This window comes from Hemitrygon akajei, chromosome 9, assembly GCF_048418815.1.
Source record: "Hemitrygon akajei chromosome 9, sHemAka1.3, whole genome shotgun sequence".
Lineage (NCBI taxonomy): Eukaryota > Metazoa > Chordata > Chondrichthyes > Myliobatiformes > Dasyatidae > Hemitrygon > Hemitrygon akajei.
The window spans coordinates 166,662,265-166,679,049 of NC_133132.1; the positions used below are offsets into that span (position 1 = coordinate 166,662,265).

The 16,785-nt window shown below is 41.7% G+C and overlaps 1 protein-coding gene across 1 annotated transcript in view; it reads right to left on the reverse strand.

The window, feature by feature from the left end:
* Window positions 1–1,035: 1,035 nt before the first annotated feature.
* The window catches only part of LOC140732848 (trafficking protein particle complex subunit 3-like), a 65,311-nt gene continuing 49,561 nt past the window's right edge, over window positions 1,036–16,785 (reverse strand). The window contains exons 5-6 of the mRNA XM_073055478.1: window positions 13,659–13,841; window positions 1,036–1,804 (exon numbers count right to left, since the gene is read on the reverse strand). Coding sequence (XP_072911579.1) covers window positions 1,679–1,804; window positions 13,659–13,841 — 309 coding nt within the window. The 3' untranslated portion in view covers window positions 1,036–1,678. The remainder of the gene's footprint in view (window positions 1,805–13,658; window positions 13,842–16,785) is intronic.

Below are 16,785 nucleotides of genomic sequence, written 5' to 3' on the forward strand. Positions count from 1 at the left end.
AGTTCAAATGAACATCCTGTCACTCAACCCTACCACAGCCATGCCCGATATAAGAAATGCAACCCCACTTATTGACCAATCTTGAAAACGATGGATAAGATTTTATTTACTTTTAATATTGTCTATTAATTTCTGGTACGTTAAGGATTTTTGTTGTAGTTAATTTAAAATTTTTGCATTTTCTAAACTATCTTATTTCTGATTAGACACCTTTAAACACATAAAAATGTTCCTTTAAAATCAAAAAAGTTAAATATATTTGACAGAATCAAATGCCTGATAGCCCACACTATTGTTTTATTGTTGTATATACCAAAATACACTGAAAAGCTTGTCTTGCACATTGTTCATACAGAGCAGATCATTACACAGTGCACTGAGGTAGAACAAGGTAAAACAATAAGAGAATGCAGAATAGAGTGTAACAGCCACAGAGAAAGTGCAGTGCAGGTAGACAATGAAATGCAAGAGTTAGATTGTGAGGTTAGGAGCCCATCTTATCATACTAAGGAACCACTATAGTCTTATTACAATGGGGTAGAAGCTAGCTGGTACATGTTACCAGTCCTGGTTTTGCAACCACTGATGCCAGTCACATAATCTCTGAAGTGTTTTGATAATGGCTGGGGTCATCCATCTTGTAAAGACACTGCCCAGAAGAAGTCCATGACAAACCCCTTCTGTAGAAAAAGCTGCTGAGAACAACCATGGTCACGAAAGACCATGATTGCCCATGTCATGCAACACGGCACATAACGAATGACAAGAAGCTAGTTGCTGCTTTGTTTTCTAGGAAGTGCGGAGGATTAACCCTCTGTATCTGGGGTGCCTAAGACTTTAACACAAATCTGTGCATACGACAGTAAAACACCAAAATGTGTTTCAGACTAATAATAACTTGATGGTGTTGCTTTAACAATCACCAATTATGCTTTATTCCTGCAGCATCGATGGATCAGAGTTTTAATGTCTTGTGCATAGATTTGTATATGTTATTTACTGTACATTGTTAACCTATAAATTAAGAATCACATTAAAAGATAATACTTATGATTCTTCATTCATTGCTGCTGTAACCTTGTCATCTACACTCAATGGCCACCTCACTAAGTACATCTGTATACATGCTCATTAATGCAAATATCTAATCAGCCAATCATGTGGCAGCAACTCGACTCATAAAAACATGCAGAGATGGTCAAGAGGCTCAACTGTTGTTCAGACCAAACATCAGAATGGAGAAGAAATGTGATCAAAGTGACTTTGAATGTTGAATAATAATTTTGGTGCCAGATGGGGTGGTTTGAGTATCTCAGAAACTGCTGATCTCCTGGGATTTTCACACACAGCGGTCTCTAGAGTTTACAGAGAATGGTGCAAAAAAAAACAAAACTAATCCAGTGAGCAGCAGTTCTGTGGGTGAAAATGCCTTGTTAATGAGAGAGGCCAGAGGAGAATGGGCAGACTGGTTCAAGCTGACAAGAAGGTGACAGTAACTCAGACAGCCATGCATTACAACAGTGGTGTGTAGAAGAACATCTCTGAGCAAAAAACACATCGAACCTTGAAGTGATTGGGCTACAAGCAGCATAAGACTACGAACATACACTCAGTGGCCACTCTATTAGTTACACGAAGTGGCCACTGACTGAAAGATGTCCAGCAGCTTTCTGAAGCGCTATTCTTGCTGCTTATCAGCAGTAACAACCACTTTGCGTTTTCTCACCAGCCTCATTCTTATTTCCGTTACGTTGTTCCCCTTGACTGAATCCTGAAGAAGTTGAACATCCACTTGCAGACGGACCTGAAGATACCAAAAAACAAGAGTCAGATGTCTGAGAAACGTTGCGCCTTCGTTGTGCGTGTGAATTTCCTCAGGTATTGTCCCACCTCGGTGGGAGACGTTTGGCAGACCCCTGCTTTGTTCATGTACAAACAATTTCAGGAGCTCTCAGGAATTTCAACTATAACTCACTAGATCTAAGAGCAAAATTAGGGGCAACAGTCTGCAAATCTCAAACTAAATTTAATATTGAATTATATGTATGTCCATATTCAGCCATGAGATTCATTTTTTTTTTCAGGCATTCACAGTGAAACAAAGGAATACAACAGAATTAATGAAAAACTACACACAAAGTCTGTCAAACAACCAATATGCAAATGAAGGCAACTTGTGCAAATACAAGAACTTCACTATGGACAGTCACAAGCCCGGCTGTAAAAGAAGGGGAGTTGGGCTTGGGGGTAGCAACCCCATCCCGTAAAAACCCAGTGCTACAGAAATGTCAACAGGAGCTTCAAAGACCTCTTCCCTGGGGGAGGATGGGCTAAAAGTGGGGACAACTTGAAAGACTAGCCCAGGACAGAGGACTAGCTCTGGGAGGAGGTCTTGAAAAACAATACAGGGAGTTCAGAAGGAACCTGAGACGCAGGATCTCAAGGGTAGTAACCGCCTGTGCCACGTGACAGTGAGGATAGGAATAGAATGAGGTGGCAGATAAATGTGTGGCTGAAGAATTGGACCGGGGGCAGGGATTCAGATTTCTGGAGAATTGGGACCTCCTCTGGGGCAGGTGGGACCTGTACAAAAGGGATGAGTTACACTTGAATCTGCGAAGGACCACTATTCTTGCGGGCAGGTTTACTAGAGCTGCTGAGAGTGGTTTAATCTAATATGGCAGGGGGATGGGAACCAGTATGACAGAGTGAGGATGAGCGAACAGTTTACAAGTAGATGATTAATGTAAGAAAGGACAAGCTGATGATTAGGTACAAATGCAGACAGAGCAAAGAGTTAGGTTGTACCACCGAGGCAAAACTTAAAAGGGTAAAAAATGCAGGATTGAAGGTGCATAGCATTCAAACTAAGATGCACAAACTCGTGGCGCCATTAGAGATTGGTCGGTATGATGTTGTGGACATCACTGAGTTGTGGCTGAAAGAAGGCCATGTGTTGGGAGCTTAACATCAAAGGATATACTTTGTATTGAAAGTACTGGCAAGAAGGCATAGGCGGTGATGTGGCTCTGTTGGTGAGAGATGGAATTACAGCTTTAGAAAGAGATGACATAGGGTCAGAGAATGTTGAATTTCTGTGTGTGGAGTTAAGAATCTGCAAGGGTAAAAAAGCATTATGGGAGTCATATATAGGCCTCCAAATAGTGGCCACGATATAGGGTAAAGATTGCAAAGGCAAGTAATAAGGGTAATGGCACAATTGTAATGGGGGACTTCAATATGCAAGGGAATTGGGAAAATTAGATTGGTGTTGGATTGCAAGCGAGGGAATTTGTTACATACCTATGAGATGGCTTTTTAGAGTAGCTTATGCTTGAGCCTACTTAGGAAAAGGCTATCTTAGATTAGGTGCTGTGTAATAACCCAGATCTTATTATGGAGCTTAACGCAAAGGAACCCTTAAGAAGCAGTGATCATAATGTGATTGAATTCATACTGCAATTTGAGAAGGAGAAGCATAAGTCACATGTATCAGTAATGCAATGGAATAAAGGGAATTACAGAGGCACGAGAGGGGAGCTTGCCCAGGTGGATTGGAGGAGGATACTGGCAGAGGTGACAGCAGAGCAGAGGTGACTGAAGTTTCTGGGAATAGTTCACACGGCACAGGATAGATATGTCCCACAGAAGAAGTTCTCATATGGCAGGGGTAGGCAACCATGACTGACTAGGGAAATTAAGGACTGTGTAAAAGCCAAGGAAAAGGCATATAAGGTAGCTAAAATCAGTGGGAAGTTGGATGATTGGGAAGATATTAAAATCCAAAAAAAGGCAACTAAAAAGCTTTAAGAAGGCAAAAGATGAAATATGAGGGCCAGCTAGCCAATAATATCAAGCAGGATACCAAACGTTTTTTTTTCAGATATATAAGGAGTGAAAGGAAGGTGAGAGTTGACATTGAACCACTGGAAAATGATGCTGGTGAGGTAGTAATGGGGGTCAAAGAAATAGCAGATGAGCTTAATAGGTACTTCAAGGAATTAAGGTAGCAAGTGGGAATAAAAGGGACCTTTTCTGTTTGACTGCCAGTGACTAATGATGTTCCCCAGAGGTCAGTATTGGGACAACTACTTTTCGCATTGTTTGTCAGATAATGAAATGGATGGCTTTATGGCAAAGTCCGTGGATGATACAAAGATAGGTGGAGGGGTTGGTAGTGCGGAGGGAGCAATGCAATTGTAGCAGGACTTAGACAAATTGGATGAATGGACAAAGAAGTGGTAGATGGAATACAGTGTTGGGAATTGTACGATAATGCATTTTGGTAAAAGGAACAATAGGGTGGACTATTATCTAAATAGAGAGAAGGTTCAAATATCAGAGGTGCAGAGGGACTTAGGAGTCCTCGTGCAAGACTCCCAGAAGGTTAACTTACAGTTTGAGTCTGTGGAAAAAAGGCAAATACAATGGTGGCATTTATTTCAAGGGGAATAGAATATAAAAACAAGGAGATAATGCTGAGCCTTTATAAGACGTTAGTCAGGCTGCACTTGGAGTATCGTCAACAGCTTTGGGCCCCATATCTCAGAAAGGATGTGTTGTCATTGGGAAGAGTCCAGAGGAGGTTCACGAGGATGATTCCGGGAATGAAGGGGTTAACATATGAGGAGCATTGGGCAGCTTTGGGCCTGTACTCACTGGAATTTAGAAGAATGCGTGGGGATCTCATTGAAACCTGCTGAATGTTGAAAGGACTAGATAAGGCGGATGTGGAGAGGGTGTTTTCTATGATGGGAGTATCCAGAACTCGAGAGCACATCCTCAAAATTGAGGGCCAACCTTTTATAACAGAGGTGAGGAGGATTCTTTTTAGCCAGAGAGTGGAAGGCTGTGGTGGAGGCCAAGTCCGTAGGTATCGTTTCCTGATTGGTCGGGGCATTGAAGTGCATGGTGAGAAGGTAGTTGTATGGAATTGAGTGGGATCCAGGATCAGCCATGATGGGAGGGCAGAGCAGACCAATGGGCTGAATGGCCTAATTCTGCTCCTATGTCGTATGGTCTTATGCTGCTGTTCGGTGCACTGATGATGTCTCCTTGTATGGTGACAACACATTTGAAAGCGAACTGCCAAGATCGGCGAACAGCTCAACCCAACCAGATTCTGAAAGAGTTCTGGAGGACTGGAAAACAATGCAAATGTCACTCCACTCTTTATGAAGGGAAGGAGGCAGAAGAAAGAACGTTTTAAGCCAGTTAGTCTGACCTCAGTAGTTGGGAAGATGTTGGAGTCGATTGTTAAGGCTGAGCTTATGGAGTGCCTGGTGACAGGACTTAATGAATAATGACTTAATACCCTCTCACACTTCCTGCCTGGTGGCTCAAAGGGCCGAATGGCCTACTCCTGCACCTATTTTCTATGTTTCTATGACAGAGGACAAGACAGGACAAAGTCAGCATGGTTTCCCTAAATCTTGCCTGACAAACCTGTTGCAATTCTTTGAGGAAATAACACTAGGATAGATAAAGGGAATACAGTGGATGTTGTATATTTGGACTTTCAGAAGGCCTTTGACAAGGTGCCACACTTGAGGCAGCTTATCAAGTTAAGAACCCATGGTATTACAGGAAAATTATGAAGATCGTATTTGGAGGCACATGATAAAATAGGCCAAAGTCAGCATGGTTTCCTCAAGGGAAAATCTTCCCTGAAAAATCTATTGGAATTCTTTGTGTAACAGACAGGATAGACAAAGGAGAGTCATTGGAGATTGATTACTTGGATTCTCAGAAGGTCTTTGATCAAGTGCTTAATAAGATAAGAGCCAATGGTATTACAGGAGAAATACTAGCATGGAAAGAAAATTGCCTGATTGGCAGGAGGCAAAGAGTGGGAATAAAGGTGGCCTATTCTGGTTGGCTGCTGGTGACTAGTGGTGTTCCACTGGGTCAGTATTGTGATCTGGTGTCTGCAGAAGAACTTGGACAGATCAAGAGAATGGACAAAAGAGTGGCAAATGGAATATTGTGTAGGGAAGTGTACGGCCATGCACTTTGGTAGAAAGAATAAAGACGTAGACTATTTTCTAAATGGGGAAAATGATCAGAAATCTGAACTACAAAGGAGCTTGGGAGTCATACAGGATTTCTTAAAGAATAACTTGCAGGTTGAGTCAGTGGTGAGGAAGGCAAATGCAAAATTCATTTTTAGTGGGGTAGAATATAAGAGCAAAGGTGTGTCTGAGGCTTTATAAGGCATTGGTCACACCACACTTGGAGTACCATGAGCAGTTTTAGTCCCCTTATCTCAGAAAAGATGTGCTGGCATTGGAGAGGGTCCAGAGGGGGTTCACATATTGAATATCGAAAGGCCTAGACAAAATGGATGTTTCCTATAGTGGATGAGTCATGGACCAGAGGGTCCAACTTCAGAATACATTTAGAACAGAGATGAGAAGGAATTCTCTTTGCCACAAGGATGGTAAATCTGTGGAATTCATTGCCATGGACAGTTGTGAAAGCCAAGACATTGAGTATATTCAAAGCAGTGGTTGATAGATTCTTGGTTAGTCAGGCGTCAAAGGTTATGGGGAGAAGGCAGAAGAATGGAGTTGAGCTGGATAATAAATCAGCCATAATGAAATGGTGCAGCAGACTCCATGGGCCAGGTGACCAAATTGTACTCCTATGTTTTATAATCTTATGAATTCCAGTACCACAGCTACAACAATGCTGACATAAATAAATAGAATGGAGAGGAATAGACTAATTAATACAAACATGTAAGGTGAATTGATTTTCATTTTCAATTAGCTCATGAAATTGTAACTTCTTGTTCGGTCTCGTTAGACCAAAGATATTTGATGTACACTGATGGTCTGCAATACATAATAATAGAGAAAAAACTGACAATTACTGTAAGTATACTAAATAGTTAAAATAAGTAAGTAGTGCAAAAATAGAAATAAAAAAGTAGTGAGGTAGTGTTCATGGGTTCGATGTCCATTCAGAAATCTGATGGCAGAGAGGAAGAAGCTGTTCCTGAATCACTGAGTGTGTGCCTTCGCACCTCATTTCTGATGGTAACAATAGACAATAGACAATAGGTGCAGAAGTAGACCATTCGGCCCTTTGAGCCTGCTGAGAACAGGGCATGTCCTGGGTGATGAGGGTCCTTAATAATGGATGCTGCCTTTTTGAGGCACCGCTCACTGAAGATGTCCTGGATACTACGGAGGCTAGTGCTCATGATGGAGCTGACTGTCTGCAGCTTATTTCGATGGAGCATGCCCTTCTCCCCTCCCCACAGCAGCTGGAAATGCAGCCTGTTGGAATGCTCTGCACAGTACATCTGTAGAAATTTGCGAGTGTTTTTGGTGACATAACAAGTTCTCTCAAATTCCTAATGAGATATGGCCACTGTCGTGCCTTCTTTGTTGGCCCAGGAGAGATCCTCAGAGAGCTTGACACCCAGGAACTTGAAACTGCTCACTCTTTCCACTTCTGACCCCTCTATGAGGACGTGTGTGTTCCCTCTTCTTACCCGCTTTGAAGTCCACAATCTGTTCTTTGGTCTTATTGAAGTTCAGTACAAGGTTGTTGCTGTGACACCACTTAACTAACTGATATATCTCGCACTTGCATGCCCTCTTGTCACCACCTAAAGTTTGGCCAACTATGGTTGTATCATCAGCAAATTTATGGATGGCATTTTAGCCACACAGTCATGGGTGTAGGGAGAGTAGAGCAGTGGGCTAAGCACACACCCCTGAGGTGCGCCAGTGTTGATTGTTAGCGAGGTGGAGATGTTATTTCTGATCCGCACAGATTATGGTCTTCTGGTTAGGAAGCCGAGAATCCAGTTGCAGAGGGAGGTACAGAGGCCGGGTTCTGGAGCTTTTTGAGCAGAATTCTAGGAATTATGGTATTAAACATTGAGCTCTAGTCAATAAGCTTCATCCTGGCATAGGTATTTGGATTGTCCAGGTGATCCAAGGCTGTGTGAAAAGCCAATGAGATGATGTCCACCATAGACCTACTGTGGTGGTAGGCAAATTGCAGTGGGCCCAGGACCTTGCTGAGACAGGGTAATTCTAGCCATAACTAACCCCTCAAGCACTTTATCACAGTAGACTCAATGTATAACAGCATGCTGACATGGTCAAAAGCTTCAGTTGTTGTTCAGACCAAACATCAGAATGGGGAAGAAATGTGATCTAAGTGACCTTGACTGTGGATTGATTATTGGTGCCAGACGAGGAGTTTTGAGTATTTCAGGAACAGCGGTCCTCCTGTGATTTTCACACACAACAGTCTCTAGAGTTTATAAAGAATGTTGTGAAAATCACAAAAACCTTCATTGAGTAGCTGTTCTGTGAATGAAAATGCCTTGTTAATATGAAAGGCCAGTGGAGAATAGCCAAACTGGTTCAAGCTGACAGGGAGGCAAAAGTAACTCAAATAAACACACGTTTCAACAGGGGTGTGTAGAAGGGCATCTGTGAATGCACAATACATTGAACCTTGAAGTGGATGGACTACAGCAGCAGAAGACCATGAACATAAACTCAGTGACCACTTCATGAGATACAGGAGGCAACTCATAAAGTGGCCACTGAGTGTATATTGCTTATGGTTTCTGCCTGAAGTTTGTGTAATGCTGATACATCTCTATTTTTATTGAAATGCACTCAATAAACCAGGGAATTGATTGTAGGCTTCAGGAAGGGGAAGTCGAGGGAACACACACCAGTCCTCATCGAGGGATCAGCAGAGGAAAGGGTGAGCAGTTTCAAGTTCCTGGGTGTTAATGCCTCAGATGATGAACCAGTGAACCCATGAACCTAAGTATTGTTTTTTTTTCATTTCTTTTTGTACTACTTAGTTAACTTAATTTTTTCTATATACTTCTTGTAATTTCTGGTTTTTAATATTGCAGTATCGCAATGTACTGCTGTTGCTAAACAGCAAATTTCACGACCTACAGCATTATCAACTTGCCAGTGATACTAAACCTGATTCTGACTCTGAAATGAATCCCATTCTTTAGACTAAGGGCTGATTGTGTCCCGGGGCAAACTCAGCTCCCAAGTTGAAAGTTCAAAGTAAACTTATTACCAAAGTACATATTTGTCACCATATGCTGCCCTGAGATTTATTTTCTTGCGGGCATTCACAATAAATAGAAAGAAACACAACAGAACTGGTGAAAAATGGCACAGACAAATAACCAATGTGCAAAAGACAATGAAATGTAAATTCAAAAAGGAAAAAAAAAAGTAAGCAATAAATATTGAGAACACGAGTTGCAGAGTCCTTAAACGTGAAGTTACAGGTAGTGGGATCAGTTCAGTGTTGAAGTCACTGTTAAGGACTCTAGAACTCAAACTGACAGTAACTCATATAACCACACAATATAACAGTGGTGTGCAGAAGAGCATCTTGAACACACAGCATATTGAATCTCCAAATGGATGGGCTACAGCAGCAGAAAATCACAAACATACACTCAGTGTTCACTTTATTAGATTCAGGAGGTACCTAATAAAATGGCAACTGAAAGTACATCTGAAGGTCAATCCATTGGATACAATACTGCATTCTACTTCCTTGAGTGAATGGTGAGGAACTTCCCTACATTCTTTGTCCACATTTCCCAGAAACTAAGTGCAATATGTTGCAGCAAATTGAGTGAGACACAGCAGAAAGAAAATCCATCGAATTGACCTTACTTTAAAAACATGGCAGTTGAAAATAAATGGCTTGCTTTGTGAGATTTTTCAACATTCTTCTAACCAAGTGATTCAACACAGTCGAGCTCAAACGCAGAACAATCTCTTCTATCGGTTGTATCCTGGGGGAGAATATTCATGGGGATTGTTAAGATTGATAGTGTTTGAAGTTCAAATCCAGAAAGATTCTGTGCGCAGTGCAAGGGACAGGAGGTCACATCTGGAAACGTTTACATTCACTTACGCACCACTCCTAACAAAGGTTATATTGTCTGCTTTGCTGAACTGCACCAGGATCTGAAGAAAGAGGGAATAACAAAGCCCAATTTCTACAGACCCTTGGTAGGGCCATCGGCATCCAGGCCATGCTCTCTTCTTACTGCTGCCATTAAGAAGGAGGTACCGGAGCCTCAAGTCCCACACCATCAAGTTTAGGACAGTTATTACCCCTCAATCATCAGGCTCTTATACCTGAGTGGAGAACTTCTCTCAACAACAAACTGCAAATACAAAAAACATAAATATGCAATAAACTTTTTAGTAGATGTTACTCAAAAGAGACAATAACAGACTGCTTACTGATCTTTGTTTTCCTTATTAAAAGAAATACAAATTGCATTAGCTAACTTGACGCACAATCAAACAATGCTGACAACCAAGATGGAGACCAGTTGGGTTTTCAAGTTTAATACTGACGACTTGCAAGTATAACAGAACAACTTCCACTCTAACTCACATTTTCCTCTTTCAAGGTCTGGTTGCCTTTTGAAATCGTTATTCAGTTTACTTTCATCATACCTGTTAGTTGAAACATTTTAGATCCAAAATCCCACTGCATTAAATGAGTTTTTCCCTCATGTCAGCTCTAGTACCTTTGCCAGTTATGTTTCTTCCCTGAACGGTAGGAATAAACCTTTTCTACAGTACATCACTTTCAAGGACTCTTCATCTCATGTTCTCAATGTTTATTGCTTACATATTTATTATTATTACTTATTGTTTTCTTTCTTTACACAGTTTATCGTTTGCACACTGGTTGCTTGTCCATCCTGATGAATGCGGTCATTATTGATTCCATTATGGTTCTTGGATTTACTGTGTATGCCCACTAGAAAATGAATCTCAGGGTTGTATATAGTGATGTATATGTACTTTGATAATACATTTACTTTGAGCTTTGATCCTCATCTTTCTATAGAGCATGGAAATCCACACTGGATGCAATACCACAGCTGCGGCCCAACCAGTCATAGCCCATAAGACCATAAGATTAGAAGTCTACTCCGCCATTCAATCATGGGCTGATCCAATTCCTCTAATCATCTCTACTCCCCTGCTTTCTCCCCACACACTTTGATGCCCTGGCTAATCAAGAACCTATCTATCTCTGCCTTAAATACACCCAATGACTTAGCACCCACAGCCGCTCGTGACAACAAATTGAACAGATTTACCACCTCTGACTAAAGTAATTTCTCTGCATCTCTGTTCTAAATGTATATCCTTCAATCCTGAAGTTGTGCCCTCTTATCCTAGACTTCCCTACCATGGGAAATAACTTTGCCATATCTAATCTGTTCCGGTCTTTCAATATTCAGAATGTTTCTATGAGCTCCCCCCATCATTCTCCTGAACTCAAAGGAATACAGTCCAGGAGCTGCCAGATGTTCCTCTCTGGAAACACATTCATTATCCCTCTCAACCCTATTCTCAGGTGTTCCCCCTATAACCTTTGATGCCCTTACTAATCAAGGACCTATCAACCTCCGCTTTAAATATACCCAATGATTTGGCCTCCACAGCCATTCCTGGTAACGAGTTCCCCAGGTTCACCACCCACTAGCTCAAAAAATTGCTCCTTGTTTCTGTTCTTTAAGGACGTCCTTCTATTCTGAGGCTGAGCTCCCTGGTCTTAGACTCTCCCACTATAGGGAACATAGACTCTATCCAGGCCTTACGAGATTTGATAGGTTTCAATGAAATCCCCCTCATTCTTCTAAACTCTAGTGAGACCAGGCCCAGATCCATCAAGTGCTCCTCGGTCTTCTGTTAAGGGCTCATCATGACTTCATTAGCTTTCACTGTCTTTCATTATGAAGTCCTGGATCTCTTTTTCTCAACCTGCTCTGCCATGTTTGATGATTACACACGGATACGGCCAGGTCTCTCTGCCTCAGAATCAGGTTTGCTATCACTGACATTTTTGTGAAATTTGTCGTTTTGTGACAGCAAGACAGTGCAATACATAAAATATACTCTTAATTACAGTAAAAAATACAGAAATATATATTATGAAATTTAAATAAGTAGTGCAAAAAGCGGGTAAAAATAGTGAGTTTATGTGTTCATTGTCTGTTTAGAAATCTGATGGTGGAAGGGAAGAAGCTGCTCCAGAAAGTGTCTTCAGAAAGCTTCTTCAAAACTGTACACCCTATTTATTTATTAATTGAGATACAGTGCAGAACAGGCCCTTCCGACCCTTCGAGCTGCACTGCCCAGTGATCCCCTGCTTAACCCGAGCCTAATCACGGGACTATTTACAATGACGAATTAATCTACCAACTGGTATGTCTTTGGAATGTGGGTGGAAACCAAAGCACCCAGAAGTAACCCACATGGTCACGGGGAGAACGGACAAACTCCTTACAGACAGCAGCAAAATCGAACCCTGATCTCTGGCATTGTAAAGTGTTGTACTAACCACGTCACTACCGTGCCGCTATTATACGATGAAAAGTAAATAAATAGGCAAACAGCAAGCAAAACTAGAGAGCTTAGATGTTCATTGTATTTAACATTTCAATAATTTTGAGTAATCTTGTATATATATCGTTTGATTAAGCATTCTAATTTATAAAAACAATTAATTATGGGTTATATGTAATTGCATCATCATCACGCTGCCGTGTGATACTTACACGCCTCGTTTAAAGTTATACCTGTAGTTTGGACTTCCCTGTCTTCCCTTGAATTAGTTTAATGTTTTGAAGTTGTAAAATATAACAATTGTCTGTTCAGAAATCTGATGGTGGAGGGGAAGAAGCCGTTCCTAAAACATTTTCAAAAGCTTCTTAAAGCCTCTTCAGAACTGTATCCTTTAATTTGCCTCTGCTAAGTCTTCCTACCAAAATCTATCAGGTTTTAAGTTACTGTGTTGTTTCATTTGCCACATGACACCACCCTTCCTTAAGGACCCCCACCACTCTCTTCCCATTACTACCATCAGGGAGGAGACGCAGGAGTCTGAAGGCAGACACATCATTTTAGGAACAGCTTCTTCCCTCTTCTGAACAGTCATTAAACTTGTAAACTTGGCTCAGATTGGTGTTAACACCTTGAGGTTTGTCATTTCCCATCCCCTTGTCCTGAGACCGCATCATCTTTCTGCTTCGGAGCAGAATTTAAACCACCTTCAAAAGGCAGTGCCTCAAGATGGAGGCATCCTGCACAGAGGGCCCTCAATACCCAGGTCATTCCCTCTTCCTTTTACTACCATCAGGGAGGAGGTACAGGAGCCGGAAGACACACACTCAGTGTTTTAAGAACAGTTTCTACCCTCTCAGCCATCAGATTTATGAATGGACAATGAACCCATGAACACGACCTCACTATTTCTGCTCTCTCTTTCCACTACTTATTTTATTTTCTTTTATATATCTTTCTTACAATGTATTTTATGTATTGCATTGTGCTGTTACCACTAAACAACAAATTTCACAACATATGTCAGTGATAAACCTGATTCTGAATTCATTTATAACTCACTGCAACCACATAACCTACTGTTCCTCAGATGACTCTTCGGTACAGCAATCCAAACTAATCTCTTGTTACATTTTCCTGCTTCAAACATTTCTCTAACCTGTGTAAAAATCGGGCAATGTTTCAAATGCTCCATTTTGCCAAGTAGCAATAACATACACCAATAAGAGCTGTGGTAAAGTACACTCCCCTTTTTGATTCTTATACCATTTTCAGTGCCCCTCTCAGGATGCCACAGATCATGTTGGAGTAGAGCAAACAGGAATGCTTGTTGGGGATTTCCACATAGTCCGTCAGTGGGTTCTTCTCCAAGAATAGTGAGCAGTCATCTCCAGCCAGAGTCCAAAACGTCACTCTGGCAGCCACACCAAGGTACATCTTGAACGCAACCTGACGTGCAAAAATACATAAAGCTTAGTCTGTTTCATATGACATTCGCAGAAATGCCTGGGCAACAGGGGTTCCCAACACTTTTTATGCTGTGGATCCCAACCATTTACTGAGGAGTCCATGGAACCCAGGTTGGAAACCCCTGTTGGGGAACAACTATCAGTATCATCCTTAGCAAAACCCTTCTAGAAACAGAAATGTAGAAAACCTACAGCACAAAACAGGCCCTTCGGCCCACAAAGCTGTGCCAAACATGTCCTTACATTAGATATTACCCAGGGTTACCCATAGCCCTCTATTTTTCTGAGCTCCGCATACCTGTCCAGGAGTCTCTTAAAATACTCTATCGTATCCACCTCCACCACCGTTGCCAGCAGCCCATTCCACGTACTCAACACTCTCTGCGTAAAAAACTTACCCCTGACATCTCCTCTGTAGCTACTTCCAAGCACCTTAAAACTGTGCCCTTTCATGCTAGCCATTTCAGCCCTGGGAAAAAGTCTCTGACTAAAATGTCTCTCATCATCTTATACACCTCTATCAGGTCACTTCTCATCCTCCGTCGCTCCAAGGAGAAAAGGCTGAGTTCACTCAACCTATTCTCATAAGGCATGCTCCCCAATCCAGGCAACATCCTTGTAAATCTCCTCTGCACCTTTTCTATGGTTTCCACATCCTTCCTGTAGTGAGGCAACCAGAACTGAGCACAATACTCCAAGTGGGATCTGACCAGGGTTCTGTGGTGTGGTTTTGTGGAAGCAGACTCGGTAAGTGAGACAGAAGAAACTAATTGCAAGTAAGCATGTTAAATATTTATTTACAAAGAAGCAGTGAAACATTCAACCCATATCTAAGTCAAACACATACTTATCTGCAGAACTGTGCAAATGTCTTAGCCACATATATGTAGCCAGGGTGCCTAAGACTTTTGCACAGTACCATAGTAATTTTATGTTTTGCACTGTACTGCTGCCACAAAACAAAAACAAATTTCATGACATATGTGAATGATGATAAAACTGATTCTATTATGGGTCTCTATTGTGGACTGAGAGTGGGAAGGGGGCAAGGAGAAGGGAATCATGGTTGGGAAAAGGGGTAGGGAGTGGAGAGAGAGTGAGAAGCACCAGAGAGACATTCTGTAATGATCAATAACCAATTGCCTGGAATCAAATGATCTTGCCTGGTGTCTCAGGGCCGGGTGTGTCTGCACCTGTGCCACCAACCCCCAGCACTCCTTCGCAGCCATCTGTTCCACACCCCTCCCACAGCACTCCACCCCCACTATTGCCAACATCCTTTGCTCCAAATTTATGAACTTGCTCTCTAGTCCACATTGACAAATACAATACAGTGCAAAAATCTTAGGCATCATAGCTATGAGGGGTAATTGATAAGTTCGTGGCATAAGGTAGAAGGAGATGAGTTATTATCTTCAAACTTTCTGTGTAATCACTCAAAGAGTTGACCTGCATGTGTATGTAACGAGAGCTGTATAACTTATCTCCTTCTACCTTGGGCCACGAACTTATCAATCACCCGTCTGTGGACACTTTCTGGAGGTCCAAGATCCATATGCTCCACAACCGCTGGACTAAGTGTGTAAATGTAGGAGGGGACTATGTTGAAAAATAAATGTGCTAGGTTTTCTAAAATTGATGCCTTCTACCTTAGGCCACAAACTTATCAATCACCCCTCGTATATTTATGTGCCTGGACTTTTGCAGAGTTCTATAAGTGCTCTAAGTTGCAAAACTATGACACTGAACATTCAATAGCAATTCTAACTCATACAGGTACTTCGATAAGTCCCCTCCAAGTTACAAAACTACAACACTAAACTTTCAACAAGCAAGTGTGTGTGGGTTCTCCTTTCTTCAGCACACTTTTCCAGTGGTCCTTCAGCTCTAGTTGTGACCCTCTCTGAAGGCGAGCCCCTAGCAAAGAGACTGAGGAACTTACATGCTCTATTCTGATGCCACTGGGGTGCCTGGAACTGGAAGCCAGTGCGTTGGTGTGAAAGCCAGCCAATCGGTCATCCTTTAAACAAGCCAATTGTTCCTTCAATAAATATATTTACCTCAGTAGGTATATATTTCAGACAAGGCTGGATAGATTTTTCATATTAGGAGAATTAAGGGTTATGGCAGGTAGGTAGGTGGAGATGAATCCATGGTCAGATCAGCCATGATCTTATTGAATGGCGGAGCAGGGTCGATGGGCCAGATGGCCTCCTCCTGCTCCTATTTCTTATGTTCCTATGTTCAATAACTGCAGGCTGTCCAGGCCCTGATGCAGCAAAACAACCCCAAACCATGATACTCCTTCCACAATGCTTCACAATTGGGATGAGGTTTTGGTGTTGGTATAAGGTGCCCATTTTACTCCAAACAGTGCAATATGCATTTCTGCCAAAAAGTTAAACTTTTGGCTCATCTGTCCACAGAACATTATCCCAGAAGAGTTGTAGAACATCCAGGTGGTCTTTTGTAAACTTGAGACGTGCAGCAATTTTTTTTTGGAGAGTAATGGTTTCCTACATGGTGTTCTTCCATGAACACCATTCCTGTTCAGTGTTTTTCTTATAGTGGACACATGAACTAAGACTTTAGCAAGTTCTAGAGATTTCTATAGGTCTTTTGCTGTTACCCTTGGGCTCTTTTTCATCTTCAGCATTGCACGTTGTGCTCTTGGTGTGATCTTTGCAGACATCCACTCCTAGGGAGAGTAGCAACAGTATTTGTAGACAATTTCTCTTACTGTGGACTGATGGACACTCAGGTCTTTAAAAATGCTTTTGTTGTCTTTTCCACCTTCATGCATCCCTACAATTCTTCTTCTAAGGTCCTCTGAAAGCGTTTTTGATTGAGGCATGGAGCACATAAATAGATCTTCCTTGAGAAGAGCAGGCTCCATCAGTAACTTGACTGTGTGTTTCTTTTTT